The 15,392-nt window shown below is 42.4% G+C and overlaps 1 protein-coding gene across 4 annotated transcripts; it reads right to left on the reverse strand.

The window, feature by feature from the left end:
* Positions 1-254: 254 nt before the first annotated feature.
* Positions 255-14,371, reverse strand: AKT1S1 (AKT1 substrate 1). 4 transcript variants are annotated; one of them, XM_034423316.3, is made up of 5 exons: positions 14,181-14,371; positions 12,673-13,139; positions 7,459-7,536; positions 4,052-4,200; positions 255-1,423 (listed from the first exon to the last, which is right to left on the reverse strand). In XM_034423316.3, exons 2-5 carry the CDS (start codon positions 13,136-13,138, stop codon positions 1,280-1,282), a joined length of 837 nt encoding a protein of 278 aa, XP_034279207.1. In that variant the 5' UTR covers position 13,139; positions 14,181-14,371; the 3' UTR covers positions 255-1,279. The 4 variants fall into 4 exon arrangements, with proteins under 4 accessions (XP_034279207.1, XP_087748008.1, XP_087748009.1 ...); XM_087891882.1 differs by having other exon boundaries at positions 14,079-14,334; XM_087891883.1 differs by having other exon boundaries at positions 14,089-14,190.
* Between the last annotated feature and the right edge of the window lie 1,021 nt (positions 14,372-15,392).

Genomic DNA, 15,392 nt, shown 5'->3' on the forward strand with positions numbered 1-15,392 from the left:
GCTAAAATGGTCATAACAGTGAAAAATGGTCATAAGTTGCTTTTTTCAGTGCTGTTGTAACTGCAAGTGGTTATTAAATGAACTGTTGTAAGTCGAGGACTACATTACTTGGAGTGCAATTTCAGTGTTTTAACTTTCTGGAAACTTCCCTGGTGTTTTTTCTATTTAAATTATTTTTTTCCAACTTGCGCTTCAGAACTCCAAGCCAAAACAGCTGATTTCTACCGTAAAAACTCAAGACAATACAGCAGAAGGAGTTGGTAAAAGACAACTTTATTATTATTATTTTTATTGGCTTATAGGTTGGCAGGAAGGAGAACAAAATATCCTCTCTCTTCCAATTCGCCAATCGTCTTTGGACAAAAATAGAGGGTTTGAGCCAGAAATGGCTCTTGAAAATCTGATACAAAAGTAGGCTGGGTTGGAGTGGGATCAGTCCGAGGCTGTGCACAGCCCCTAGACCCTCTTTCGCATCCCACCTGCCACAGGGTGGAAGGACACATTTGCACCAACCTCCCCGAAAGTAAAAAGGACCCTGAAATTCTACTCCTGGAAATGGGGAGAGATTTACATGTGGGAGAAAAGAAAATGAAGAACAGCAAAATGGCATAGAACCCTCCTTCCATTCACTGTTCCTCAAAGGGATGGTTAATTTAAACCAAAGTATAAACAAGCCCACTTCGTGTGCAAAGGATCTTCCTTTAAGACACTTAATTGGGGAGAAAAAAAAAAAGGAGATGGAGAATTTCCAATAGCTTGTTGAAGAAAGATCGGTTGGAGAGGGTTGGCGCGGCAGAGGCATGGTGGAAGAGCTACTTTTGTCAGGGTGTCTCTAGTGTTCCTGTCTTGTGTGTCATGGTGTGTCAGAAGCCCCTCTCAGAAGGGCTGTTATAGCTAAGGTCAGTGTTTCTCAACCATGGCAACTTTAAAGTGTGGGGACTTCAACTCCCAGAATCACAGCTGGCTAGGGAATTCTGGGAGTTGAAGTCCTCACACCTTAAAGTTGCCATGGTTGAGAAACACTGACTTTTGTATTCAAATCATAGAGGAGGAGGCTTCCCGTTTGGAAAAAAAAGGAGGTAATTATAACCCCTCCAGCCCATCTGTAGTGTGAAATTGAGGTTGCCCATTTTAAATTATAGCTTGTGGGAGCAATGGCTGGAGGAGCGGAGGGCAGAATTTGAACAGTATGGCTTGAGACGAGCTCTGAACCCTGTCTACCGATTTTTGGTAGTGGAGGAAAATGGTGCCGAGGTGGTAGGATCAATGGCCAGATCTATTAATATTTCCTCTGCAGCTTCTGGAAGTCACTCGTATTCAGGCGTGGCCGAGGCAGGTCTCCAAACATCTCTGTGCCATCTGAAACCCGCAGCACCAGAGCTCTCATGCTGGCAGCAATCTTCTCGAGGTCAGGAGACGAATGCTGCAAAAAGAGGAATGGAAGTGAGAAAATGGAGAACTCATTTGCCTTTCCTCCCGCATCTCCAAATTCTTTCGACTCCTTCCCGTGTTCCTGCTGTCACTGATCATGAGAAGCTACCACTATGACTCTGACTTGTCTTCCACCATTACAGGTAGTCCTCAACTTACAACAGTTCATTTAGTGACCATCCGAAGTTCCAACGGCACTGAAAAAAGGGTTGTGTGACCATTTTTCACACTTATGACCCTTGCAGCATTCCTATGGTCACATGAGCAAAATTCAGACGCTTGGAAACTGATTCATATTTATGATGGTTGCAGTGTCTGCGGTCATGTGACCACATTTTGCAACCTGGTAAGGCAACGGGGAAGCCAGATTCGTTTAACAACTGTATCAGTGGTGGGTTTCCCCTGGTTCGCACTGGTTCTATAGAATCGGTAGTAGAACCGACGGGAGGCTCTGCCCACCAACCCTGAAATCATTAGAATGCTTCTGCACATGTGCGCGGCCCTGTTGCAAACCGGGAATAAAGGCAAGTAGAACCCACCCCTGAACTGTATCACTGTATCACTCACTAACTGTATCACTAACAACTGTGATAAGAAAGGTCATAAAATGGGGCAAAACTCACTTAGCAAATCTCTCTCTTAGCAACAGAAATTTTGGGCTAAATTGTGGTTGTATGTCGAGGACTACCTGTATTCCTTCTATACCCTTAGGAAGATAAGGAAAACCAACCTGGAAAGCTAGTTTTCTACACAACATGCTCCTTGCAGGTAGTCCTCGATTTGCAGTTTAGTGACTGTTTGAAGTTACAACAGCATTGAAAAAAGTGATTTATGACCGATTCTCGCACTTATGACCATTGCAGCACCCCAAGGTCACATGATCAAAATTTGGTTGCTAAACAACAGATGTCTATTTAAGATAGTTGTAGCTAGGTGTGTATGTATCACCTGAAGTTGTGACCTTCTCAGCTGGCTTCCAACAAAATCAATGGGGGAAGCTTGAATCATTTAACAACTGCGATTCACTTAACAACTGCAGTGATTTGCATAACAATGGCGAAAAAGTTTGTGAAATTGGGTGTGAGTCATTTAATGGCCTTGCTTAGAGATGGGAATTCTGATCTTAAATGTGATCGTAAATCAAGGACCACCTATATGCCATTTTCCATTACCTGCTCGGAAGGATGAAAGCTTTAACGTGTTTAAGGAACTGCAGGCCACTTCTGATTTTTCTCCAGAAACTGGTTTCAAGCCCCTTTTTGTAAACTCTTTTCTTCTGAAGTATCTAACTGTAAGATTTCCCTTTATATCATTATACCTACCTAAGTGCTTTATGGGTAAACGATATAGAGATGAGTTTGGAAAGGACAAATAAAGCCAAAAGTCACAACTGAATTAGGCACAATTAAATGGCCAAGATAGTGGAGAAAGAGCCAACCCTTAGATCAGAGTTTCCCAACCTTTCAAACTGAAGAGGAGTGGACTTCAACTCCCAGAATTCTCAGAAATGGCTATGCTGGCTGAGAAATTCTTGGAATTGATGTCCATACATCTGGAAATTGCCAAGATTGGGAAACTTTGCATTAGCCTCTTGCATTTCTGTGCATCTGCTATTCCAAACTACATCGGACTATGAAAAATGGAGAGTTTGATTGGGCCCAATGCCCTGCTCAGTCCAGGAACCCAAGTTAAAGCATGGCTGACAAAATTGCTGCCTGACTTTTTTTTAAACGTATCTAATGCAATGAGCCAACATCATCTTTGAGTATTTGGCTTGAACTGCTCTTACTGTTAGAAAGTCCTCCACACAATTCAGTCTGCCTGCTTTGATCTGCCTTCCTGTAACCTGAGAGCATTTTCCTGTGTTCCATCCTTTAGGAGATGTAGAACAGATTTTTAATTTTTTTCTGTCAGACATTCTTTCAGGTTCTATCACAAATATAGAATGTTCCCACAGTTTCTCTCCAAATATGTAATTTAGTGCCTGAGCAACCTTCTTTAATGTGTTGCAAATTCTGGGTCTTCCTTAAAAGCATTCAAATATTTTGTTCCCCTACTTTCAGACAGGCTCAGCCACAACAACCTCCCCTCAAAGATTTTATTACAGGTAGTCCTTGACTTATGACCACAATTGGGACCAGAATTTCCGCCGCTAAGCAAAGTGATGGTGAAATGAAATGTGCCTGATTTATGACCTTTTTTTCCAGCCACGTCGTCGTTAAGCAAATCACTACAGTTAAGTGAAACATGTGGTTGTTAAATAAATCCAGCTTTCTTCACTGATTTTATCTGTTGGAAGCCGGCTGGGAAAGTGGTAAATGGTGATCATATGACCCTGGGACACTACAATTATTGTAAATACATACTGGTTGCCAGAATGTGGATGACTAACCATGGGAATTCTGGGGAAGTTATATGTACGAGGACCAGTCGTAAGTCGTATTTTTCAGTGCCGCTGTAGCTCTGAACAGTCTCTTAAATAAATGGTTGTAATTTGAGGACCACCCGTACTCCGTCAGCAAGGCTCCAATGACACCCAAGGAAAAGGAAAGGGCCCTGAGAGCCATTCTGCTTCCCCAGGGGATGGCCTCTCAAGGTTCACATCCTTACTTCAACCCACCTTACTGTTCTCTTCGTCAGAGGATCGCATCTCTTGGCGTTGTTCTTTAAAGCCCCAGATGGGCACGGAGACAGGGAGGGATTTGGCATACTGATGGCTTGGGGGTGGAGGAGCTGTCTGTCCTGGAGCCTCCTCACTCAGACTCCCATCTGAGAAAAAGTGGGGATTCGGGGGGGGGGAGGGGGGAAAAAGCAGCTTAGACCAACTGTGCAACATTTGAAAACAGTGAGCTGTGAGCAGCCGAAGCCTGATCAAAAGCAGGAGAGGCCTGGTTTAGATTAATCCCTTTCATTTGGTTGAATTACAACTCCCAGAATCGTTAATCTTTGATCACGTTTGGCTGAGGCTACCGAGAGTTGCGATTCAACAATATTTAGAGCAGAGGTGGGCAACCTCTTAAGACAAAAGGCACATCTGGGATTTTGGCAGCATGTGGCAGATGTACTTTCATGGCCCATCACAAAACACTCATTTACTAGGATGTTCTCTATCATGCCTTAATAAGCTCAAGGGGATTCCTGCAAATAGATACAAAGCAGAAGGCAAGTGCGTCATTGTGCAGCATGTTGCCTTCCTTTTTTCTTATGACAAGCCTTTTTCAAAAAGTGGGTAGCATTGGAGGGGTCTAACAATGGAAGGGTCTAGCAACACACCCATGGTTACAAGCTATCCAGATCCTCCATCTCTCTCTAAACTTTATTCAAAAAAAAAATCCAAGCGTGTACAAGCATCTTTGGCATAGATTATTGGTATATGTTCTTGAGGATATTTTTTATCAATTAATACCCAAAATGCTCATTTTTAGACCTGGCCAAAGCTACTCTCATTCAGCACTTCTCCATATTCTGTTTCCTGAAAATCCCAGGAAGCCAGACATTGATTCATCAGTAGAGCAACCTTTAATCTATAATTTAAAACTCCCTCTCACCCTGTAACAGTGTCAATTCCAACAAGAATATGGAAGATCTAGAAAAGACAAATGAAATGAAGCAACTTCTTGGGGTTTCAAATACCACTATAGTCAATTAATGAAGTTTCCATTTATGCAGCCTCCCTTAATCTGGCATCTTCCAATCATATTGCAACTACAGTTCCCAGAATTCCCAGCTGGCAATATAAAAAAAGATAGGAAATCCTGGTTGCTGGATTGAATACTGTTAAATTGGAGATGGCTGTCATAAAGAATTCCAGCTTCTAGTTTTTGAAAACTAAAAATGAAAACTCAAATGATAATATCCAGATTATTTACAAAAATGTCAAATGTATAAATAGCGAGGAGTTATAATTTGTAATATACAAACTGTGGAGAATGACATTAAATATAAGGAAAAAAGTTGAGAACAAGCTTTTCCAACAAAGTAAATTGGATCCACTTAACCATGCCTAGCAGTCTCATTAAAGACTAATTAGACCAAGCAATTAAGGGAGCCAACAGGGTAGAGGAGACAAAGCCACACATATTAGGTGGATCTTTGTTTAATTATCCCTCACATTTATATCCTTTCTCCAAGGAACAGATAAAGGAGTTCCCTCTTTCTTTCTCTTTTCAACAAATTTGCAAAGTATGCTAGACTAGCCAAAGTCATCCAGTGAATGGCTGAACAGATCTTTTTTATTCTCTTAGCCACTAAAACTATGCTGGTTACAGTATAGGTAGTTGCAGGATCCAATCTGGGTCGGTCACCAGGATCAAAGGTTTTGTCTTCTGAGCTTTCGGATTCTTGCTGGAGCCCATCTTCAGGGAACTTCTCCCTAGCAGAGTGTTTGCTGTGTGTGGTATTTATAGTGCCTGCTGTAAGTGGCTGTTTAGATGTTGATTGGGGTATGTTGAGGGCTGGCTTTTAAGTTATTAGCTGTCTTTTGCTTGTGCTCCCAAGCCCTCAACTTCTAAGTACTTGGTAGGCTGATGATAAATCAACACGCCTGTTGACTGACGAGGGGCCTGTTTCCTAAGCTTCAATCACTTCCCTGGCTGTTTTTGTGCCTGCTCGTCTAATAAACTTAGTAGCTGCAAAATTGAACGTGTGTCGTTGTTCATGGCAGTCTGTCCTACATAGTCAGAGGGTCAATCCATGCAGGGGATTGAATGCAGCTTCCCAGAGTTGCAAGTGGGAATTGCAAACTGCCCAGAGGTTAACATATGTACGAGGACAAATTATGCATTGTAAAGATCCCTTGGAGGTGGGAGGTACTTCCAATGTAATTACCAAATCCCCTGCATGGATTGCCCCTCTGACTATGTAGGACAGACAGGGAGGAAGCTAATCACCAGATTGCAAGAACACAAGCGAGTGGTCAGACGAGGAGACCCGAACTCGTTGGAAGCCTCACACTGCCATGAACCTGGACACACATTCAATTTTGCAGCTACTAAGTTTGTTGGACGAGCAGGCACAAAAACAGCCAGGGAAGTGATTGAAGCCTGGGAAACAGGCCACTCGTCAATCAACAGGTGTGTTGATTTACCACCAGCCTACCAAGTACTTAGAAGTTGAGGGCTGGGGACCACAAGCAAAAGACAGCTAATAACTTAAAAGCCAGTTCTGACACACCCCAATCAATATCTAAACAGCCTAAACAGGCACTATAAATACCACACACAGAACAACAAACACTCTGCTAAGGAGAAGTTCCCTGAAGATGGGCTCCAGCATGAGTCCAAAAGCTCGGAAGACAAAACCTTTGATCCTGGTGACCCACCCAGATTGGATTCTGCAACTACCTGTACTGTAACCAGCATAGTTTTAGTGGCTAAGATTGGATCCTTCAACATTATCCTGGAACACATATATTTGCTCTCATTTTTGAGTACAGGTAGTTCTCAATTTACAATTCATTTAGTGATTGTTCAAAGTTACAATGGCACTGAAAAAAATGACTTATGACTGTTTTTCACACTTATGACCATTGCAGCATCCCCATGGTCACGTGATTAAAATTCAGACACTTGGCAACTGACTCATACTCATGGTGGTTGCAGTATCCCGGGGTCATGGGATCCCCTTTTGCGACCTTCTGTCAAGCAAAGTCAATGGGTTAGCCAGATTCACTTAACAACTATGTTACTACCTTAACAACTGCAGTGATTCACTTAACAAGTGTGGCAAGAAAGGTCATAACATGGGTCAAAATTCACTTAACAACTGTCTTGTTTAGCAACAGACATTTTGGACTCAACTGTGGTCGTAGGTCGAGGACTATCTGTAATTGAATGTCATTGGGCTTGTCAAGAAGATCCTTACAACGAAAGAGGACTTCATGGAAGAAGCTGAAACCAAAAATTCGCAGGTGGTTTGGACTGATCATTCTGAGAAGGGAGAATACCTAGTCCACAGAAAGAATAGGGAAAAACTCAAAAGGAAAAACTCAAAAGTGTTGTCTCTCTTACACAGGGCTACTCCACTCACCGTCAGTGCTTTCCACATCAGAATCAAAAAAAGGCTCATAATCTTGGCTTGGAGAATCTTCGTCCATCACAAACAGACCTAGAAATTAATAGTTATCTTAAAATATAGAATGACAGTGGCTGTTCGTACAAGATCCCTCATGATACACTCCTGTCCCGCAACATAAATGTGGATTATCATACCAGGTGAATGGAAATGCTGCCTTTCTCGTACCACCATTTTTTAAAGAATTAATCTTTTTGTATCCAAAAATAATACCATCACAGCTGGAAGATATCAACAAGCTTGGATGAACACCAAGGTTTTCTAAATGCAGCACAAATGTTGGCGTGTGTTTGTGTGTGTGTTTGAAACAAAGACCAGTTAGAACCAATCATGCTCAATATAATAGTTTTCAGCAACTGACTTGGAACCTGAAACAAAACCCAATGGCTGCTTGAAGGTCCTATCTTTTATTTTAATTTATACATTTCCTTGAAGGCAAAGTCAGAAAGTATACCTCAACCCTCAGGTGAGGCAAGAACAATATGGAATGGATGGAGAAGAAAAATAAGTACATCATGAACAAGATGTCTTAATAGCTTAATAGGTCTGCTCTGCTTAGTAAATGTGGATTAAAGTTTACATTATCGCAACTAAATGAGTCTGTAGACCAGTGTTTCTCAACCTTGGTAGCTTGAAGATGGGTAGATTTCAACTCCCAGAATCCCCCAGCCAGCAGCGCTGGCTGGGGAATTCTGGGAGTTGAAGTCCACCCATCTTCAAGCTACCAAGGTTGAGAAACACTGCTGTAGACCTCTCCTTCACACAGACTTCTTTCATGTCAGCAGATGACAATAGGACATCTGAAAGGAATGCACTTCAAATATGAGAAGCCAATTTTAAAAGGAAGGTATTAATTGGGGGACATTAAAGAGAGCCAGGATAATGCAGTGGCTAAGATACTAAACCAGAAAGTGTTAGGTCATGAGTTCTAGTCCTCCCTTAGGCATGTAAGTCAGCTGGAGGCCTTGAGTCAGACAATCTCTTCAGCCTAACCTACCTTACAAGATTGTTGTTGTGGGGAAAATGGGAGAAGTATGCATGCTATAAAAATGTATTTTATATTACGTGTAAAATAAAGGTGGGATATGTCAAATAATTATAGCACATATTTCTGCTTATATCAGTAGTTCTTGACTTAAAACCATCCATTTAGGAACCATTTTACAGTGACTATGATAATGATCTATCACTATTGTTGTATGACACTGAGAGCTTATGCACCGGAGGCAAATTCTTTGTGTCTAATCACACTTGGCCAATAAAGAATTCTAAAATTTGAACAGCACTAAAAAAAATGATCTATGGCTGGTGCACTCACTTAAAACGGTCACAGCATCCCCAGTCATGTGATCAACATTTGGGCACTTGGCAACAGGCATTTATAATGCTTGCAGTGTCCTGGGATCATGTGATGGCTGTTTGCAACCTTCCCAGAGCACTTCTGACAAGCAAAGGCAATGGGAGAGGTCAGATTCATTTAATAACTGTGGCAAAAAAAGATCATAAATACAGGCATGACTCACTTATAACCATCTTGCTTAGCAATAGAAATTCTGGTTCCAATTGTGGTCATATGTTGACAACTATCTATTATAACCCCTCAATGTAGCTTATAAAGCTATAGCAAAGTATAAAATATGAAAACAATAAAATCAAAATCAATAGTTAAAAGGCTTAGCAAAGATTCTTTTTTTATTCACTTAAGCTCTAGGAGAAGAGGGCCTGGTGGCTCAGCAGACTGATAGCATTGTGATTAACACCAGCTGTCTGCAATTACTGTAAGTTCGAATCTCACCAGGCTCAAGGTTGACTCAGCCTTCCATCCTTTCTAAGGTAGGTAAATTGAGGACCCAGTTAATAAGCTGACAATAAGGGCAATAAGCTGACTTTGTATAAATATACAAAAGGATGAAGCTATTGCTTAACGCATTGTAAGCCGCCCTGAGTCTCCGGAGAAGGGCGGCATATAAATCAAATTAAAAAAAAAAAAAAAGAGGGGAGGCCAAACAGGCTTTCTTGGAGATAGCCTTTCATACATGATACATACATGCACAACCTAATGTTCTCAGGCAGTAAACGTTCTACTCCTTCTCTGAACTTTGGCTGTTCTGGATTGCTCCACGGTTATTTGCTGAACAACCAGAATCAGAATAGTTTGGAGGAGGAATGGAATATTTTCGGCTTTGCACAACTAATGACCTATTTTGCAAGCAAGTCAAAATATACTGTCAACCAGTGTGACTTTACAGTCTAGTTGTTAGATCTAATTCTAGAGAGACTATAGTGCCATCCCTCAGTCACATATCTTATTTAGATCAGTTACTGCCTTTTAGTCTATCTCAAAGGGGTGCAATGAAGATAACAACAGTGGCTGCAGTAGATTGTTTTTAAAACAAGTTACAGTCTTAATATCTCAAGCACTCCTAATGCCATGTCTCTGTTTGAAAATTAAGGTCAACAGAAGAAGCCTTCTTAAAGACATCCCTCTGGCCTCATTTTCCGAGCTCCATTCGTTGGGCTTCTATCTTATTTCCAAACTGCAGAATGCACTTCAAGGAAAATCACACTCAACTCCTGCTCTTTCTTTTATGAAAGGAGTCCAGAACTTTCCCTTCAGATTTTTCAGTTTCAGCTTTCTTAATAATTCTTGTAATTGTTTTTATGAGATTTTAAGGTGTTCTGGCCTTTTGAGTGCTTGATGAGAAGAAATGTAAAATATAAATTGAGACAAATGGTAGAAGGAAACCAAATTGGCCTGAAAGGAGGACAGAATAAAACCATGCCCACACCAACAACATGAGGAAAAGCTTCTCTTGAAATAATCTTAAATTATCTCCAGGCAAGCATTCACTATACTCAGATTTGTTTTGCTGAGAGATGAAACTATACCAAATACTTTCAGGTCACTCCTGAGGGAAGGCAGGAATATGTCAGGGCAGAGACACATAGCAGATCTATTTGATTCAGTGTCCTACTCTATGTCTTCCAGATTACTTGTAATTATGTATATGATAAACTTTCCTTATTGTCATCCAGCACATATGGAGGATCTCTATTGCTGGCACTGCTAAGAACATTCAGGCCAACTGAGGAAGACTGAAACCTGGCTGCAGCCTGCAGGAAATTAGTTGTGCTCTACAAGATAGATTCAGTGACTCAAAATGGAGCCTAGGAGACATGGGACAATGTACTTTGCAAACTGCAGGCCAACACCCTTCTTCACACAACCCAACAATCCCAGCTAGTATCAAATGGGTTCTCCTACGCCAGGAAGCTAAAAATATATTTCTGCACTCTTCAGGCTTCACTTGGGATAGTTGCGTGCATTAAACACACAGCAAGAGAGGCTAAAGGTTCAGAGGACAAGGTACAAAGAAACACCCAACATGGACCCACTGGGATGCAGTAGCTAAGACTAGAAGCCACGAAAGTATTCCATCTCCTTTTTCAGCCATGTGCTCACAAGTGGCTTCTATTCCAATCTCTTTTGAAATATGAGCGAAATGCCTTTAAGAATTCTGAGGATTCTCAAATTAAGCTACATGAAATGGTTCTCAGCACCTGAAAAAGTGATAGCTAAATGTAATTTATTACATCTATAAATCTGATACAAATTATTTTGACTAGATAAATGCACACACTTAAAATAGCTGTACTGTATCTTTCAAAAAACAAAACCAATTTCAAATTTTATATTTCTATATATCAACCTATCAATGTGAGATCTTCAGCTGAGACTTGGCTCTGAGCTGCAGCAGATAAATAGTTGGGCCTTTTTGGCAGAAGATTCCCAATTCTGGAACACTCATTCATCCGGAGTTTCATTTTGTTCCCAAAATGAAATTGCTCTCCATTATTATTAAGAAATTGTTTTTTCAAGGGACCTTTAAATGATATGATTTCATTTTTTTCCCTTTCAAACTCTGACACACCAACAATTTGTTATTCTGTTTCCCTTCTATTGGCTAATTAGCTATAATAAAGTTACCCTGTTAATTTTTTTTTGCTTGTTGATTTGCAAGTCCTTTTTAGCAGAAAAATAAAATACAAAGGCCAAAAGGGGGAGAGAGAAATGAATGCAAGGGACTATGCATAATCGTATCTTCACTTCATTCTCAAACTGCTACCCACTGTTCTGTCAAACCTAATACCTTGGGATGTGCCTTCTCACTTCAACAGAGGCAAGTTTTGTCACAACTGTAACGATAGGAAAAGTGCTACTAGTGTACAGTTAGTGTTTATCCTGCTAAAGAATGTGATGCGAAGCCAGTGCCTTCAGGCATCTTACTAAGCCTTAATTCAATGTGGCTTTTCTTATTATACAAGCCTACACTGTTTGTTCTAAAACTATGTTTAAGCCAGTCAAGGCTTGGCACAATGTGTGAATCAGGTTTCTTTTCTTAACAGATCCAGTTAAAATACAGGTAGTTTTCCACTTACGACAGTTCGTTTAGTGACCGTTCAAAGTTACAATGGCACTGAAAAATGTGACCTATGACTGTTTTTCATAGTTACAATCTTTGCAGCATCCCCATGATAATGCAATCAAAATTCAATGCTTGGCAACTGGTTCAAATTTATGACTGTCCCATGGTCATGTGATCACCTTTTGTGACCTGACAAGCAAAGTCAATGGGGAAACAAGATTCACTTAACAATCGGGTTACTAATTTAACAACTGCAGTGATTCACTTACCAATTGTGGCATGTAAGGTCGTAAAATGGGACAAAACTCACTTAAATGTCTCCCTTTAACAACATTTTGGGCTCAATTGTGGTCGTAAGTTGAGGACTTCCTGTATAGTCCACTACACTCTTAATATTTATTGTGGACTTACATTCAGGCATCCGGTGGTTGAATTTTAACACCCCTGGGCCTTTTTATCCAGATGCTGGCTGGCAGGTCCTGGGAGTTAAGTCTGACACATCTGGAGAACTCCTGACTGGGGAAGGTTGACCTTAGAACTTTTTTTACAAAAAGCAGTGCATATCTAAGTCTCTCTCTACCCCTACGCTGTAATTGCCAGTGTTGTCCAAGCCTGACTTTTCAAGTTAAGCTTTGGGGTGAGCAGCCTACTTGGTTGATATTTGACATATATTTATTGCAGGCTACTTGAAACTATTTATAGAAAAACAAGCTATAAATGCAAACTTGTTGCAGAGACATACCAGTAGTGTCACTAGGAGGGTTTTTCCCACCGGGTTGTTCCAGTTCAGTCAATGTATTTCTGTCACCTTCATCATCTTCATCTTCGTGTTCTTGGCCTCCCGAAGCCTGAGGCAGGCCTCCCTGGGAGGTAGGCGTCCTGTGTGGGGCAAGTTCATCTGGAGCATAAGTAGGGGGGTAACTTTGGGAATAGGATCCTAGTGGGGGAAGTGGATGAGGGTTTGAGGGAGGGCGGGCAATATAGGTGAAAGCAGTGGTTTTATGAACCACTGCAATATCTTCGAGGTAGCGTTGAACGGCATCTGCTAGAGCCCCACTCCCATGGTGCGCATAGCTGTAGTTGCCGGGGGGTGGTGCCCGGAAGGCTGTGAGCAAAACAATTTCGTTGCCTGTTTGACGCCGGTACTGTTCTGCTGCAGCCACCAGGGCTACCCAATTGTCCTTATGATTATCTGCCATAGCTGTCATTCTGCAGGCAAACAAAACAAGAAAGACACTGAGGTTAAACCATTGCACAGTGGAACAGAACACATCCATAGTTAAAAAGCTGAGCTGATGAAAATATTAAATATTCGCAGGAGGAAAACAAACACCTGTTTCTAAGCGACACAAATACCGCACTGCAACAGGCATTCAAATTCACACAATGCCTTTTTTTTTAAAGACAGCTTCTACCGCCTAGGGTTGCTTTTGCCCAGTCGAAAAGCAAAATACTTTTAGTCAATTTGCCTAGCCAATTTATCAGCTGAATGTCACAGCCCAGGTTCACCCGGAGGCACTTTTATGAGAAACTAGGAACGGGGCAGGAACAGAAGGCCAAGAAACCTGGTTTGTTCCAGAGAGGGAGTTCAGCTGAGCAGTGTAACCGGAGCCTGTATTCAAAACACCTGGTGTGGAGCAGGAGTTAAAAAAGAAAAAAGTTAAGAAGCCACCGTGAACAGCCCGTATGAAAACCAAGAGAGGAGCCACAAGCACACCTGGAAGAGCCAAAGAAGCTGGGTTCTTTCACGGAGAGAAGCCGCCAAAGCAAGAGCTTGCAAGAGGCAAACAAACAAGGATAGCGTGCAGGGCAGAAAGTGGGGTTCAGGTGTTGGAAGCCTGCTCTGGAAAAGAGCATGCACAGGGTGTGGGGGGTGCAGAGGAGGCTATGCAGGGTGGAAAAGCCCCCTTTTCCCAACGGGGCAGAGCCCAAAAGGGCACCAAAGCAAATGATAACAGCCCTGGAATAAAAGCAAGGGGGTAGGGTGGGGGGGGGGTGGACACATACCGAGACAGACAGACAGACAGCACCGTGAGGAAGAAGGGACGCCCCCCGGCACAAATCTTTCCTTTCTCTCCCCAGACACCCCCCACTCCCCGAGCAGGGCTCCGAAAGGAAGCGGCAGGAGGGGTGGGTGACGCATATTACCTTCTCCTACCTTTTTTTACCCCACCCCCCTCGCTTAAGCACCGGAGACCCCTTCCCTCCCAGCCCCCTTGGGGGTCAGCAGCCGGAATGCTGACCTCTCACCTTTAACCCTTCCCAGGACACTTATGCCGCCCCCTCCTCCTCCTCCTCCTCTTCTAAACAACAACCGCCACCTCCCCTTCCCCACCCCCAAGACTCCGCCTCCTCCGACCGCCCTTATAAGACATGAGACCAGCGCCCACACGCTGCCCTTTTCTAAGATGGAAGGCGGGGAACAAAGGAGGGCGTCTGGGCGGGGGGAAGGGAAGGAGTCGAGAACGTGGATTGGCCTTCTTTTGCCCGGCCCAAAGATGGCATCGGAAGCGGGGAGGGAGTGTTTCCTCGTACGCATGCGTGTGGTTGTTTATGAAACCAAGTTCACATTGCCATGTTAAATTTATTTATTTATTTTTAAATTTCGAGGGCTTATCAAAATCCGAAAGGCGGCGAAGAGATACCGATAATTCTAGAGAGGGCATATTAGAAGAGAGGGAGAAAGCTACATGTGACTGTGGACTTAGTAGGAAATCCGCCGAACTTCTGTAAAGGAGGAGGAGGCGAGAGAGGGACTTCAAGACACCCACGTGAAAGTTGAAGAATCTCAAGTTTAAAAGAATCTCAGTTTAAAACATGGCACCCTCGGCTGAGAATTTCCGCACGCCATTTAAACCGTATCCGCCAGGAGTCACTAGCGGATTGCTACAGGCAGGGCGACTAAAACCCTGCAGGTTCCTAAAAGCAAAATGTTGCTATGCTGCAGATATTCTAACGAACAGCAGGTGGCAGCAAAGAGAGGCAGAAGCTTCTAAGCCAGTGTTTATCAATCTTGGCAATTTGAGGATTTGTGGACTTCAACTCCCAGAATTCCACCCAATTTAAAGTGGTTAAGGTTGATAAAACGTGCTTTAAGCTATTTGCTGCCATCGCCTGGTCAGACCTGGGAGTCTGGAGTTTGAGATCCCTCGCTTCACCATGCTTGGCACAGCTTTTCTAATGTATTATTGATATTATTCTGATTTGTTTGCTTGGTTGTGTGAGCTGTCCATAGTCACCGAGAGCTGGGAGGCATTTCTTAGGTTTCATTGTACAGCCAGCCAGATGTTTAAACTGGATTTGGCATTTTTATCTAGCTCTTCGCAAGGACCTAGGATAGGTGTGTCTTGTTTGATGGTGCTTAGCAGAAAAGATATATATTGGATCATCATCAACATCAAACACTTCTGTTGCTAAAATACGATGCTATCAATCTGCCTATCAACTTCCAAATATAGTATG

This window comes from Pantherophis guttatus, chromosome 4 (genome assembly GCF_059756535.1).
Source record: "Pantherophis guttatus breed Tessera chromosome 4, ASM5975653v1, whole genome shotgun sequence".
Lineage (NCBI taxonomy): Eukaryota > Metazoa > Chordata > Lepidosauria > Squamata > Colubridae > Pantherophis > Pantherophis guttatus.

Excerpts from the sequence above, each read along its gene's own strand:
- AKT1S1 (XM_034423316.3), bottom strand. The coding sequence starts at position 13,138 with ATGACAGCTATGGCAGATAATCATAAGGACAATTGGGTAGCCCTGGTG. Across the intron at positions 4,201-7,458 it reads TGATGTGGAAAGCACTGACG|ATGGGAGTCTGAGTGAGGAG; the intron begins GTGAGTGGAGTA and ends ACTTTTTCTCAG. Across the intron at positions 1,424-4,051 it reads CTGACGAAGAGAACAGTAAG|CATTCGTCTCCTGACCTCGA; the intron begins GTGGGTTGAAGT and ends CTCTTTTTGCAG.